The sequence below is a fragment of the Bos taurus genome, chromosome 10, assembly GCF_002263795.3.
Source record: "Bos taurus isolate L1 Dominette 01449 registration number 42190680 breed Hereford chromosome 10, ARS-UCD2.0, whole genome shotgun sequence".
Taxonomy (NCBI): Eukaryota; Metazoa; Chordata; class Mammalia; order Artiodactyla; family Bovidae; genus Bos; species Bos taurus.
In genome coordinates, this window is record NC_037337.1 from 45,586,834 (window position 1) to 45,599,167 (window position 12,334).

General features: G+C 39.4%; 1 protein-coding gene across 1 annotated transcript in view; it reads right to left on the bottom strand.

The window, feature by feature from the left end:
- Positions 1 to 929: 929 nt before the first annotated feature.
- TRIP4 (thyroid hormone receptor interactor 4) overlaps positions 930 to 12,334 on the bottom strand; it is a 51,880-nt gene continuing 40,475 nt past the window's right edge. The window contains 2 exon segments of the mRNA NM_001046351.2: positions 930 to 1,234; positions 7,444 to 7,549. Coding sequence (NP_001039816.1) covers positions 1,167 to 1,234; positions 7,444 to 7,549 — 174 coding nt within the window. The 3' untranslated portion in view covers positions 930 to 1,166.

Here is a 12,334-nt window from a genome sequence, read left to right on the forward strand (position 1 = left end):
ATAAACACTGAATATGAAGGATTAAAGAAAGGGGAAATTAATCTTTTTCATAACACAGGGCACTTTTTTTTTTCTCTCCCTTGTGCTCTCTTTTTTAAGTCATGCACACAACTGCTGGAGGGAATCCAACTTCCCCAGTGTGGTAGTGCTGCTTTATAAAAAGCAGAACATACACACTGAAGACCATGAATTTCCTGATGCCAGCAACTGAGATTCTGACAGCTCTTCTGAACAGCCTCAGAAAAAAAAGTACTTCACTAAGTGGGACCAGAATGACTAGTAAAAAGTCTCATTTCAAACCAACCTATTTTTTCAAAACTCATAGCTTCCTGGGATATGGATGCCTTAACGGGCTTGGTTTCAGCATTTTGGGGTTATCTAGATGCATTTATTGAATGGATTTTATTTTTGTTTGTTTCTAACTGCTCCAGCCAAATGATACTCTTGCAATACCAACAAAATAAACAGCGCCGTTTCATGCTGCTTTACCAGGTGCCTCCATCTCGTCCCAGCCTGATCCTCTCATGTCCGAATGTCTCAAACCAAAGAACAAAGTGGCAGCACCTCTTCAGGTTACACCCCCACCCCAGCCCCGCCTGCCCCCCAAAAATCTGCCAACGAAGTACTCAGTTTTTGAACACTATTCATTTGAAGAGATGCTGGACTAGAGCAGCAAACCTGTTTAGTTTGGGGACTTTTTCTTCCCATCACTTGTTTGTATTAAACATAGAATTCCTCAAACATCCTAACACTCCACCAAGTTATCACTTTGGGGGAAAAAAACACTTTAAAATTCAAGTGGTCCCTTAAAATATTGTTAACCTAGGTTAAGAATTTCCCTAACTAAAATAAATCCAAGCCTCAGAGAGGAAATTTCCAACTTGGTCCATTTTCTTCTGTATCATTCTAAGAAAAATGTCAAAGATTGAGAATTTTTAAAATAAGTTTTTATAAATAATGTATCCAAAGATTTTTGACCCACTACATACAGTAAGAATCTCGTTAAGAAAAATATACAGATTTTGATAAGAGTTTAAATTCTGAGAGGAAGTTTAAAGCCTGATGCCAAGTCCTTAGATTGCTACTGCTTCAATTTCAAAAGACCAGTGGACAGAAATTTTAGTACACAGAACTCCACTATGCTGTAGAGTTCCTTTTTTCCTGGGTCAGCCAGCTTTATTCTGCTTCATTAACCCCTTCTTTGCTCCTTGATGGATTTTGGAATCCAGTTTCCCTGTAAGGGAGAAAAAGAAGCCTCGTTATTTATTTTTTATATTTGCAATGCAAATCTTTCATGGCCTCTCAGGTCTTCTGGTTACTGTGTTCCTGTCACATTCAATTATCTTGCTCCAGGACTCAGACACTTTCAAACTTCAGAGTTTCATTCTGTAAGAATGAGGAAGCAGTGGGAACACTGTCCAGGGACACACAAGCGTCTGCACACCAACACAATGAGCATTCACAGCAAGAATTGAAGGAGTTAGTATTTCTAATTCTGTAGTTACTAGGGGGGAAAAAAAAAACCACACGTTTTCCGGAGTGTCTGATACTAAGGCAAGTTTTTAAAGAATACAAACATGATAAAGGAAGACATTTCACACAGTGGGAAACTCATTCCTCTGACCTGTTAACTGGCTGAGCATAATGCATGAATCTCCCTCACAGTGAGAAAAGCAATTCAATTCACTCCTTTGCTGCCTCAGACTTAATAGGGGGAGTGACTTGAAACAGTGAAGTAGAATCCACATGAATGCTTTTCTGACAAAGGGGCCCTATCACCAGCTAAGAAGGGCAAAGGTCATGGGCTGTATGACTCCTCTAAGTGTTAAAGTTAGAAAACAAGCAACATTCCTGTCCCAGGTGACCCTAATGAGAGGTATTCCACAGATGTGGTCTCCGACCTCTGACTTCTCAGATCTACCAGGATAAAGGTCAGTTCAGTGGTAGCCGCCTTAAGAAATATCCATCTCAGGAAGAACTTAACAGAGTTCCTGTCTGTCTGGCCTGAGAACAGAGCTGGCAGGTGACTTTCTCCCAGAAAAAGTCTTATTTAACTCAATAGAGATGCTGATGCTGGAAAGAGAAATAGTTCAGTTCAGCCTTGGCAGTAAACAAACAAGCAAACACCAAAACAAAAGCAGCTGGGTGTACTACAGCCCTATACCCACAACCCCGGCCCCTTGCACTCTATCCTTTTCATTTGCCGCAGTAATCAGGTGCAAGAGAGCAAGCACTGGACAAGAAGTCAAGGGACCCAGGTTCCAGTCCTTCTTTGTCTGATACAAACAAGTCATCTGATCTGTCTGGACTTCAGTATCCTCATTTGTCCAACCAAGATAAGAATTCATGTCCTGAATACTGCACAAAGAGAGTATGAAAAAAAAAAATTACTTCAATTTAACAAGTTTCCTCCCTGTTTTCTTAATTTTTCTCTTCTTCCTCATCTGTCCAGGGCTACACCTGCCTTTGGAATAACATTACTTCCTTTTCTGGGCTTCCTTAGAAACCATCATTTAATGAGACCCTAAATGATGTCCACAACAATCACAATGATGCTGATTTTAATTTGGGCTTTAGAAACATAAGAGTATTCGCAGGGACTTGGGAGTTCTTTCATCCCCCAGGCTGCCTTGCTGGAAATCCAAACATGTGCCAGCAATCTGGCAAAAAGCCCTGTTATGAGGCCAATTTGCCTTTGTATCCCTAAGACTACCATAGTGACCGCCAAATGGTAGGTGCTCAATAAATGAATTAAAGAAAGCAGGCACTGCAAATTTCAGAACCTTTACTGTAAAGATTTGGGAACTACTAAGTAACCAAAAATAGCAGATATCAGATAAACATAAAAGAGTTCTCATTGTAAAGGTGGTGGTACCCAGAGGTACGAAGAAGTACTGCCTCTCACTGAACTTTTTAGAACAAGTTAGGACAGAATTTAGAATTCCATCTAGGACTCCAGACTTCTAGTTCTCTGCACTGAGTAAGTTAGAAGACGCAGGTCCCAGTTTTAGTTCTCAGACTACCTATCTGTATGACCTTGAGGAAGTCACCTAGTCACTCTTATCCTCAACTTTTTCAATACTGTGAGGAAACTGGACTACACAGCACTGAAGGCCCTTTGCAGCTCTATGATACTTTGGCCTAAAAATGAAATGTAAATAGGAATACTTTGTTTCTGAGGCAATGTGATAAAAGTGAGAAAAGCAGGAAATCTGGAGGTAGAAAGACCTGAGCAAAATACAACTTCTGTAAACCTGTTCACTCAACTATAAAATGAAAGGAAGAAAAAATTTCTACTAACTTACAAAGTTGCTGAGAGGATTACAGCCAATACTAAGTGCTTTTCTGAATACGAAGCGCCATACCAAGTATTTTATATACACTAAATCATTTAATCAAAGCAATTGATTGAAATAAAATACATTCAAGTGCTTCATAAGTTCAGAGGTCTCTGAAAAATTAACAGTAGTTGTATTATTTATGCTAAGCCTTGGGAGTTGTGTTTCGTAGTTATGATCTCAGTTGTACTTTTAATTTACCAAATTTACCAGCATCTCTAGGCAAGACTTTTAACTATTTATTTCAGGCTCCTCTTATTAAAAAAAAGAGAGAGACATTACTTTCTTCACATTCTCAAGGCTTTCCTGTATAAGAATATCCCAAATATTGTTTTCATAAAACTCCAGTCTGATTGTGAAAGCCCTCAAGTGAGAACAGCTCAGATAAGATCAACCCATTGGAGGAAAGCACTCAATGGTAGGCAAACTAATCTCTGGCTTCAATGATGATGTCATAAAATGGAAAACTGATAGGAGAAAAGAGATAGAAAGGAAGAAGGATTTCCAGGGCACTCCCATGGATTCAGAAGTGTTTCATCCCCTTTTCATCCCCTAGGCTAATCTAAGAAAACCATACATGTGCCAGCAATCTGTGAGCTCCTTACAACTAAAAACTTCTTTGCATTCCTAACATAGTGACTACCAATAGTGGCAATCCTTAGGTCAGCTGGGCAATGAAGGCCAGGACCTGGGATTCCTTGCACGGAGAAGCAGTTATTGTGGATGCCCTCTGAACTCTGAGTTCTAGGTTAGCCTGTTTTTTTAAGATTTGGGATCTGGACAGTTAACTACAGTAATATACAGTATACTCTCTTAAAAGCAGAGTGATAATGCTTAGTTTCTGTATTTCCCCAATATTTTTACATTTAGTACGCACAGCATTTCAGTGTTAAACCACATCCTCAATCATGGTGCCTAAAAGAAAATCAAATGCATATGCAGCAGATGGGGGAGAAGTTAAAAGGGAAAAAACTATTTGCCATCAATCGATAGAACTCTCATAGGGATTTTCACAAGCTTTGCATATGATATAAGGCAGAATTTGCATGAATTTAAAGCATGTAGTTCATTTAAAGTAAAAAAATTTCCTTCATCTCTTTGAGCATTCAACCTACATATTCTACTATACTTAACTATTTTGCATTTCTTAATTTGAGCAGACACATACCCAAAGTGATTTCATATTGTGCACTGTTTTGTGAATTATTTTAACTTCAAGAAGCACAATTATCCTCAGGTCAAGCAAACTCAAGTTTACATGTCCAAATAAATAAATAAAAATATATGCTTTTAATTTAAACCACACACACACACACACACACACACACACACAATACAACATGTAAATAAATTATACTGTAGAAGTTTATTTGCAAGTCAGAAGTTTGCAATTTAAGATAAATTTCTCATAGAACTAATCTATGAAGAGTGGCTAAATTCCTAAGCTATCACACAAGAAAAAATATTTAAGGCACAGAATTGTAACTGGACTACTAATATTATTAATACCATGGAAGTTAACCACTTCATGTAACAATACTCTAAGAAGAAAATGTGAAGCATTCCAAATTAAGAGCCAAGTATGTATTTTTCCCTATGGCAGTGGGATTAAGGACTTTTCCAGCTGTGAACTACTGGAGGTGGGCCTCTATGGCCTAAGGGAAGGAAGTTCTGACAAAGTGTTAAGCTTTTTAAAGATAGTAAAGATGAATGAAGGATCAAGGAATGAAGACTCGGAGGGAATGAAAACCTTACACCAGACTAAATCCTCTGGCTTGCTCCCTCTCAACAGAAAATTTTTTTCTGAAACACGGGGATTGGTCATTCTATTCTTGCCCCACACCCCACTCACCCCCTTCACCTACTGTTTCTGACCCATGTTTTACCTTGCCTGGTCTACCATGGGAAAAGCTGCAGTCTCAGAGTGTTTTTCCAGCCCTGCTGTCCCTGAAGCACACAGCCCATTTTGGCTTTTTTAAAGCTTTTAACCAATAGAAGCAATAGGGAAAAACTTTCTCTTAAGATTACCACTCACTCCAACCCCTATTAAACCTTGTGGATAAAAACCAAGGTCATATATGTGCTGAAGGTGAGTCTCTGAGATGAGAAAGTGCTGAAGTAAAACATTTCAGAGAAATATATAAACTCTGTTTCCACAGAATATTTTCTCACAAGAGTTTAAGCAGCAGATGAGAACCAAGATAGGGAGGAAGCTCTGAAAAGGTAACTGGAACTAAAGATCAAATAGCAGTGGGTCTGGGAGAGAAGGCTGACCACCAGTGTTGTCCTCAGGGCCTACGGGAAGGCAAGAACAGAGTAGAGTAGGAAGGGGTATAATTTCACAACTTAAAAAGGAGAAAAAAAGGAAGATTTAAATCCTAAATAGTTAAGAAGAAAGAAAAAGAATTTCCAGGGCCGTTTGGCTAACAGTGCAGGTAAAGTATGTAGTAAATAATCTGTGTAAGTCAAGGGCAACTTATGTTCAGATTTTCTGACTTGCAGGAAATCTCAAGAATGTATTTCATAAATCATCAGAGTTGCCTGAATTTTGGAGGGAATATACATTCATCTAAATTCATACTCCAAGCATTTCATTTTGTGCCTCAAAGCAGTATTATCCATTGTGTAGTCAGCTAACCAAGAGCATTACTAATACTTGAGAGAGGGCCCAGGAATCTGTGTTTTAACAGCTCTGTAGGTGATTTTTATTTACACTACCCTCTGAGAATTACTTCTCCATAGAACAGATTTATAAAATAGTTGGTCCCCAGGCACAAAGTTTTTCCAGTAGTCATGTATGGATGTGAGAGTTGGACTATAAAGAAAGCTGAGCGCCGAAAAATTGGTGCTTTTGAATTACGGTGTTGAAGACTCTTGAGAGTCCCTTGGACTGCAAGGAGATTCAACCAGTTCATCCTAAAGGAGATCAGTCCTGGGTGTTCATTGGAAGGACTGATGTTGAAGCTGAAACTCCAATACTTTGGCCACTTTATGCGAAGAGCTGACTCATTTGAAAAGACCCTGATGTTGAGAAAGATTGAAGGCAGGAGGAGAAGGGGACAACAGAGGATGAGATGGCTGAATGGCATCACCGACTCAATGGACATGAGTTTGGGTAAACTCCGGGAGTTGGTGCTGGACAGGGAGGCCTGGCGTGCTGTGGTTCATGGGGTCGCAAAGAGTTGGACACGACTGAGCGACTGAACTGAACTGAACTGAGGCACAGGGTCAGGTATCCCTGTGCACAGCTGACAACAATGCATGCCCTAGGAGCATCCAATTCACACAATGGGAGAGCAATGTCACAAAGGCACAGAACAGTAACTGACATAAGCAAGCAAATGGGAGAGCTGTTCATGCTGTGTTTAAAAGTAAGTAAGAAAGAGAGAACACCATTCTGCATTTCTTGAGATTGCTTGGAAATAGAAGAACCTGGTGTATGACTAAACAGAGAAGTTGGGAGTTGAAGATGGGGTGGAAGTGGAAAGAATAAAGTCATAAGCACTTCCTAAAGAGTGAACATGCAGAGGGTACTATAATCACAAACACATAAAAGCAAACATTACAGAAAAGAAAACCACCAAGAGGTTTCAAAAAGAGGATGAAAAGCAAGAGGGCTAGAGCAGACCTCTGGGACCAGTAATCAAAGCAATAGTGGGAAGTGGTACCTCCAAAAAGTTAAGTCTTATTCTTGGATTGAATACTGAGGAACAATGGATAAGAACAGTACAGTGGGGCAAATGTACTCTTTTGGCTTACAAGTAGTATTTTAAAGGTAATGGGGTCCTAACTGGAAGTTTATGATTCACTCATATACCAATAATTGTGGATCAAGGTATGCTTCAAAAAGGCTATACTGTAGTTAACCTAACACTAAAGTTATTGACAAAAAGAATTTTTTTAATTAACAGTAACTTTAATATTAAACAGTTGATTAACAGTGTTGTGTTAGTTTCAGGAATATGATAAATAGAATTTTTCTAATTCTTCAAGTATTTGAGATGATATGGAACAGGATAAAAAGAGAAAAAAATTTTAAGCTAAACAAGTGAGATTCAAGATAAAAAGAAAAAAAAAAAATAGACCATCGAAGCTTGTGACTTACAGATTTTTGGATTTCCTTTAATAGGAAACTTCACAATCATTTCCTGGGGATTTGTGCAGATGAAAACAAACGGAGAATCAGATTCTTCTTGACTTATGTCTGGATACTGCAAAATATAAAAATTAAAAGTTCAGGCCAGTTGGGACAAACTTTGAATTTCCAGGCGATCAAAGGATTCCCAGAATCCACCTCAACATTATGATGGTAATACTCTCCATTACATAGCCAGGTAAAGACGATAATGCTCAACAAGCAAGAATAAACCTTCCACTTTCCCCCGAGCTTTACCACAGTATTCTTATACAGTCTTTTTGGCCCACCACTTGTGACTTCCTATAATGGAAACAACTTCTTAAAAAAAGATGTCTGACATCTTTCCAGAGAATCAAAACTGACTAATCTTTCAATATAGGCCACTGTGAATTGGGAGATTCAGAGGTCTCCTGTAGGAATATCAGGCACCCACCTCCAGATTCAGCTCAAGTCAAACACTGGAAGGTTTAAGAAAAATAGAACATTTGTGGAAATTCTGCCAGAAATGATCAACAGGGCCCTTCTCTCACTAAAGGGAAGGAAGATGATTCATTCTGAAAGGTATGAATATGCCAAAGTTGTTTTGCTGGACGCATTCCAGACTCACTTAGGGTGAAAAGGTAACGGTAGAGCAATTCTGAAAATAATTTAGAAGCCTCCTTTGGAGCTCCTATCACAAAACGTATCTGTGTGAATACTTAGGACTTTTATTCCTTCTGCAAAGACAGACACAGAAACTAGAGTAAGAATATCGGCCACACAATAACAACTTAAGGAACAAGTGGGTGTTGGCAGAAAAGTGCTCTCCAGCAATGTGCAACTGACTTGGTATTTCAACATTTCCTATCTTGGGATGTCTTGTGTTTAGTATGTTCGATAAATATGACTCTAAAGCTGACTATGGCCTTGGGTCAGACTTCGTTACCAAAGCAGCCTTTCTCCTGGTAATGTGAAACCGTGAAATTATTTTTCACTCTTATTTACCTGCTAAGATGTAGCCTGTAAAGATCTAAGGCTCTAAAGTAAAAATGGAGGTTTCAGTGAAATAAGGAAGAAAATACAAATGTCGGGACTTCCCTGGTGGTCCAGAGGTTAAGAATCTGCCTGCTTATGCAGGGGACACAGGTTCAATTCCTGGTGTGGGAAGATTCCACATGTTACGGGGCAACTAAGCCACTGAGCCACAATTACTGAGACCGTGTGCCCTAGAGTCTATGCGCCACAAGAGAAGTGACCATGATGTGAAGCCCATGCAAAGCAACTAGAGTAGCCCCTCCTCGCTGCAACTAGAGAAAATCCTCGCACAGCAACCAAGGCCCAGAGCAGTCAATAAATATATAAAATGCATTTAAAAAAATGAAGATGGAAGGAGAAACTTTCTTTTTTCCTTATCCTTTGGATGGGGCCCAGCTGTTACTGTTGAGGTGCTTTGGCACAAATAAAACCAGAGGCTGCCATCAAGATCTTTAAACCTAATTCCACAGACGCCAAAGTAGCAACAGTCACAGTTCACATCTCTTCGATTTTCCTGCTCTCTCTTCTCTGTGTCAGAGAGAGCTGAGGCAGAGGACAAGCCTGCCAGGACTTTACAGCTCTGCTTTTCCAAAACGACAAGCCATTTCACTCCTCCTTCTTCCGCATCAATAAGTGTTCTCTCTCTACTGGATCAATCCCGTTAACAAACACACTTTCTATAATGTCTGTCATAAAACAAAAACTCCCCAGATCCCACATTCTCCTTCAGCTACTGCCCCATTTTCAGGTTCCCCTCACAACAAAATTCATTAAAAGATTATCTATACATTTTGCCTCAAATTCCTCTGTTTTTTCTTGAAGTCACTATAAAGAGGCTTTTCTTCCATCATTCCACCAGAACAGTTCTTCTGAAGGTCATCTTTCATTTCCATGCTGCCAAATAAATTCTACTTCTAGGTATACTCTAAAGCATTGAAAGCAGGGATTCAGATATTTGTACACCAATGTTCAAAGCAGCATTACTGACAATAGTCAGTAGTTTCCACAATGCAAATGTCTAACAATAGACAGATTAAACAAAATATGGCATATACATACAATGGAATACTATTCAGCCTTTAAAACGAATGGAATTCTGATACATGCTACACCATGAATGAACCTAGAAAAATTACGCTAAGTCAAATAAACCATACACAAAAGGACAAATATTCTGAGTCTACTTATGTGAGGTGCTTAGAATAGACAAGTTTGGAAGTTCCCTGCAAGTCCAGCGGTTAGGACTTGGTGCGTTCACTGCTAGGGCCTGGGGTTCAATCCCTGATCAGGGAACTAAGAACTGAGCTGCACAGCCAAAAAAAAAAAAGATAAACTCATAGAGAAAGAAAGTACAATAGAGGTTACTAGGGGCTGGGGTGGGGGGTGTGGAGGAAGGAGGAATTACTGTTTAATGGGTACGGAGTTCCTGTCTGAGATGATGAAAAGCTCTAGACATGGATGGCTGTACAACACTGTGAATATACTTAACACCTCTGAACTGTATGGTTAAAAATGGTTAAGTTTATATTATGTATATTTACCACAATAAAAATAAATTTTTAAAAAAAAATCAAGGTCCTAGATTTTCTTTCCGAACCTGCTTCTCTCTCATTCATCTCCCTTTAAAACAGTTATTCTAATCTTTCCAGTTGTTCAGGTCAAGAACCCCATAACCAACCCTCAGGGAATCCTGTTAACTCTACTTTCGAAAGACACCCAATATCCCACCATTTCCTAAGACGCCCAGTGCTACTGCCCTGGTCCAGGCTGCCACAATGTCTCCCTGGATTTGACAGCCTCCTCATCCGCCTGTTTCTGCCCTTAACCTTCCCCTTGTCTATTCACATCACAGCAGTCTGCGCTATTTCTTAAACATATTCAATATATCGGATCAAGTCACTCCAAAGTTTGAAACTCTCCAAAGGCTTTTCGTCTCAGTCAGAATAAAAGACTAAGTCCTGACTATGACGTACAGGTCCCCACTATGACCAACAGGTCCCCAGACAATCTGGCCCCCGCTTCCTCTCTGATGCCTTCTCCTACTACTCTCCCCTACTTTCCACTCCAGCTGTACAGGGTTCCTTGTTCCTGCCTCTGGACGTCTGTGCTAGCTTACCCCTCTTCCTGGGATGCTTTCCCTGCTCGGTAGCTACCTGGTTTCCTCTTTCTTTCTTCAGAACTTTGTTTAACTGTCAACTTCATAGTGGGTCTTCTGGCATTCTTAGCCCCCATCTCTTTATTTTTTCTCTACAGCACTTACCATCATAAATGGCAACCTACTCCAGTATTCTTGCCTGGAAAATCCTATGGACAAAGGGGCCTGGAGGGCTACAGTTCATGAAGTCACAAGACTTGGACATGATTTAGTGACTAAACCACCACCAATTCACTTATTTAAATTTTTTAAATTTGGACTTTCCTTACTAGGATAAAAGCTCCAAGAAGGCAACGATCTTTGTTTTACTTACTCCTTAGCACCTGGAATCATGCCTGGCACATGGTAGGCAATCAATAAATATTTGTTGGATGAAAAAAAACAAAAAATTTTGCCAACCTGTGCTTTTAGGTTATCTTAACCATGTTAAATACATACATGCTGGGAACTGTACACTCTTAGGACTAAACTCTGGCTAAAAGCAAGTATTAGTCTATAATCTGTTATTCCTCAAGCTAAATTAGAACTTTTGTGTCTTGGGAAGTATCCAGTAAGGCCCTATGTTTAATAAAAACTACCCTGACATATATTAACAAAGTCAGAAAATGCCAAATAATGGGGAAAATGATGGATAAATGAAATTATAGAACAAGTGGTTCTCTGGACCCATTCATGCCTTCTAATAAAGATAAACACCAAAATTAACTTTCCCAATTAAATCTAAGTCCAAGTTTCATTTGAATATTCTTGTTCCCAAGTTCTATTACTAAACTTCAGGAGGCTTACAAGAAACAGAGCTAAAGAGCAAAGACGCCTACGGGAATAAAGAAAAGTAAGGCCTATGTATTGGAAGAAGGGATTATTTTTTATGGTAAAATGCATTAAAGCAAAGCCAGCTTGGCAGACCCTGTACCTGCAGAAATGTATAATCTCTGAAACTGACTCTGGGACACTAATAGACCACATTAAACACCAAAAAGTCAGAGACTTGCAATAAAGAGAGTTTTGGTTTGAGAGTCAAAAGACTAAAATGCAGCTGACCTAGAGAAAGAGCAAATTAAGAAAAAGAAGGTTCATATTTGTGAAGTACGTAAATAAACTCTCAATGTCATATCCAATTTAGAGAGGGTATTAGATTAAGGGTCATTGAGATAGTGCAATAGACAGGCTAGGGAATGAGGGTTATAAGACCAAGCAATTCAAAGCAACTATTTACATTCAGTAACAGACTCCTCAGGACGCTGCTGCTGTTCCTGCCTTCACCAACATGACTCCTATCACCTGGTTTCCAGCCTGAGGAGCGGGAGAGGTGGGCTTACTCTTCTTTCATGCCTCATAAGTTTCATAGCTAACATAACAGGTAATTAACTACTAAACAGCCATTTTCTTCTCCTCTCCAGAGGGAAACTGTTGATCAGCCATCTAGAAAACATTTCTCTTGCCATTTTCATAAGAGGGAAAAAAAAAAAAAAAAAGTTTAGTGGCTCTTGGCAACCACTACAGTCTCAGAGCCAAGTGGGCATTTTCACCAATTCCACAAGCCTCCATTTAATCCTTGTACTGAAATGATCAGAAAGTCCTACACGGTGTCACTCTTCCCAACAAATCCCCAGATGACCCATGACCCACATGTAAATCTTACACCTGTCTGCAAGGACTAACAGCTAAAGGAAACAGTTAAGAAGAAAC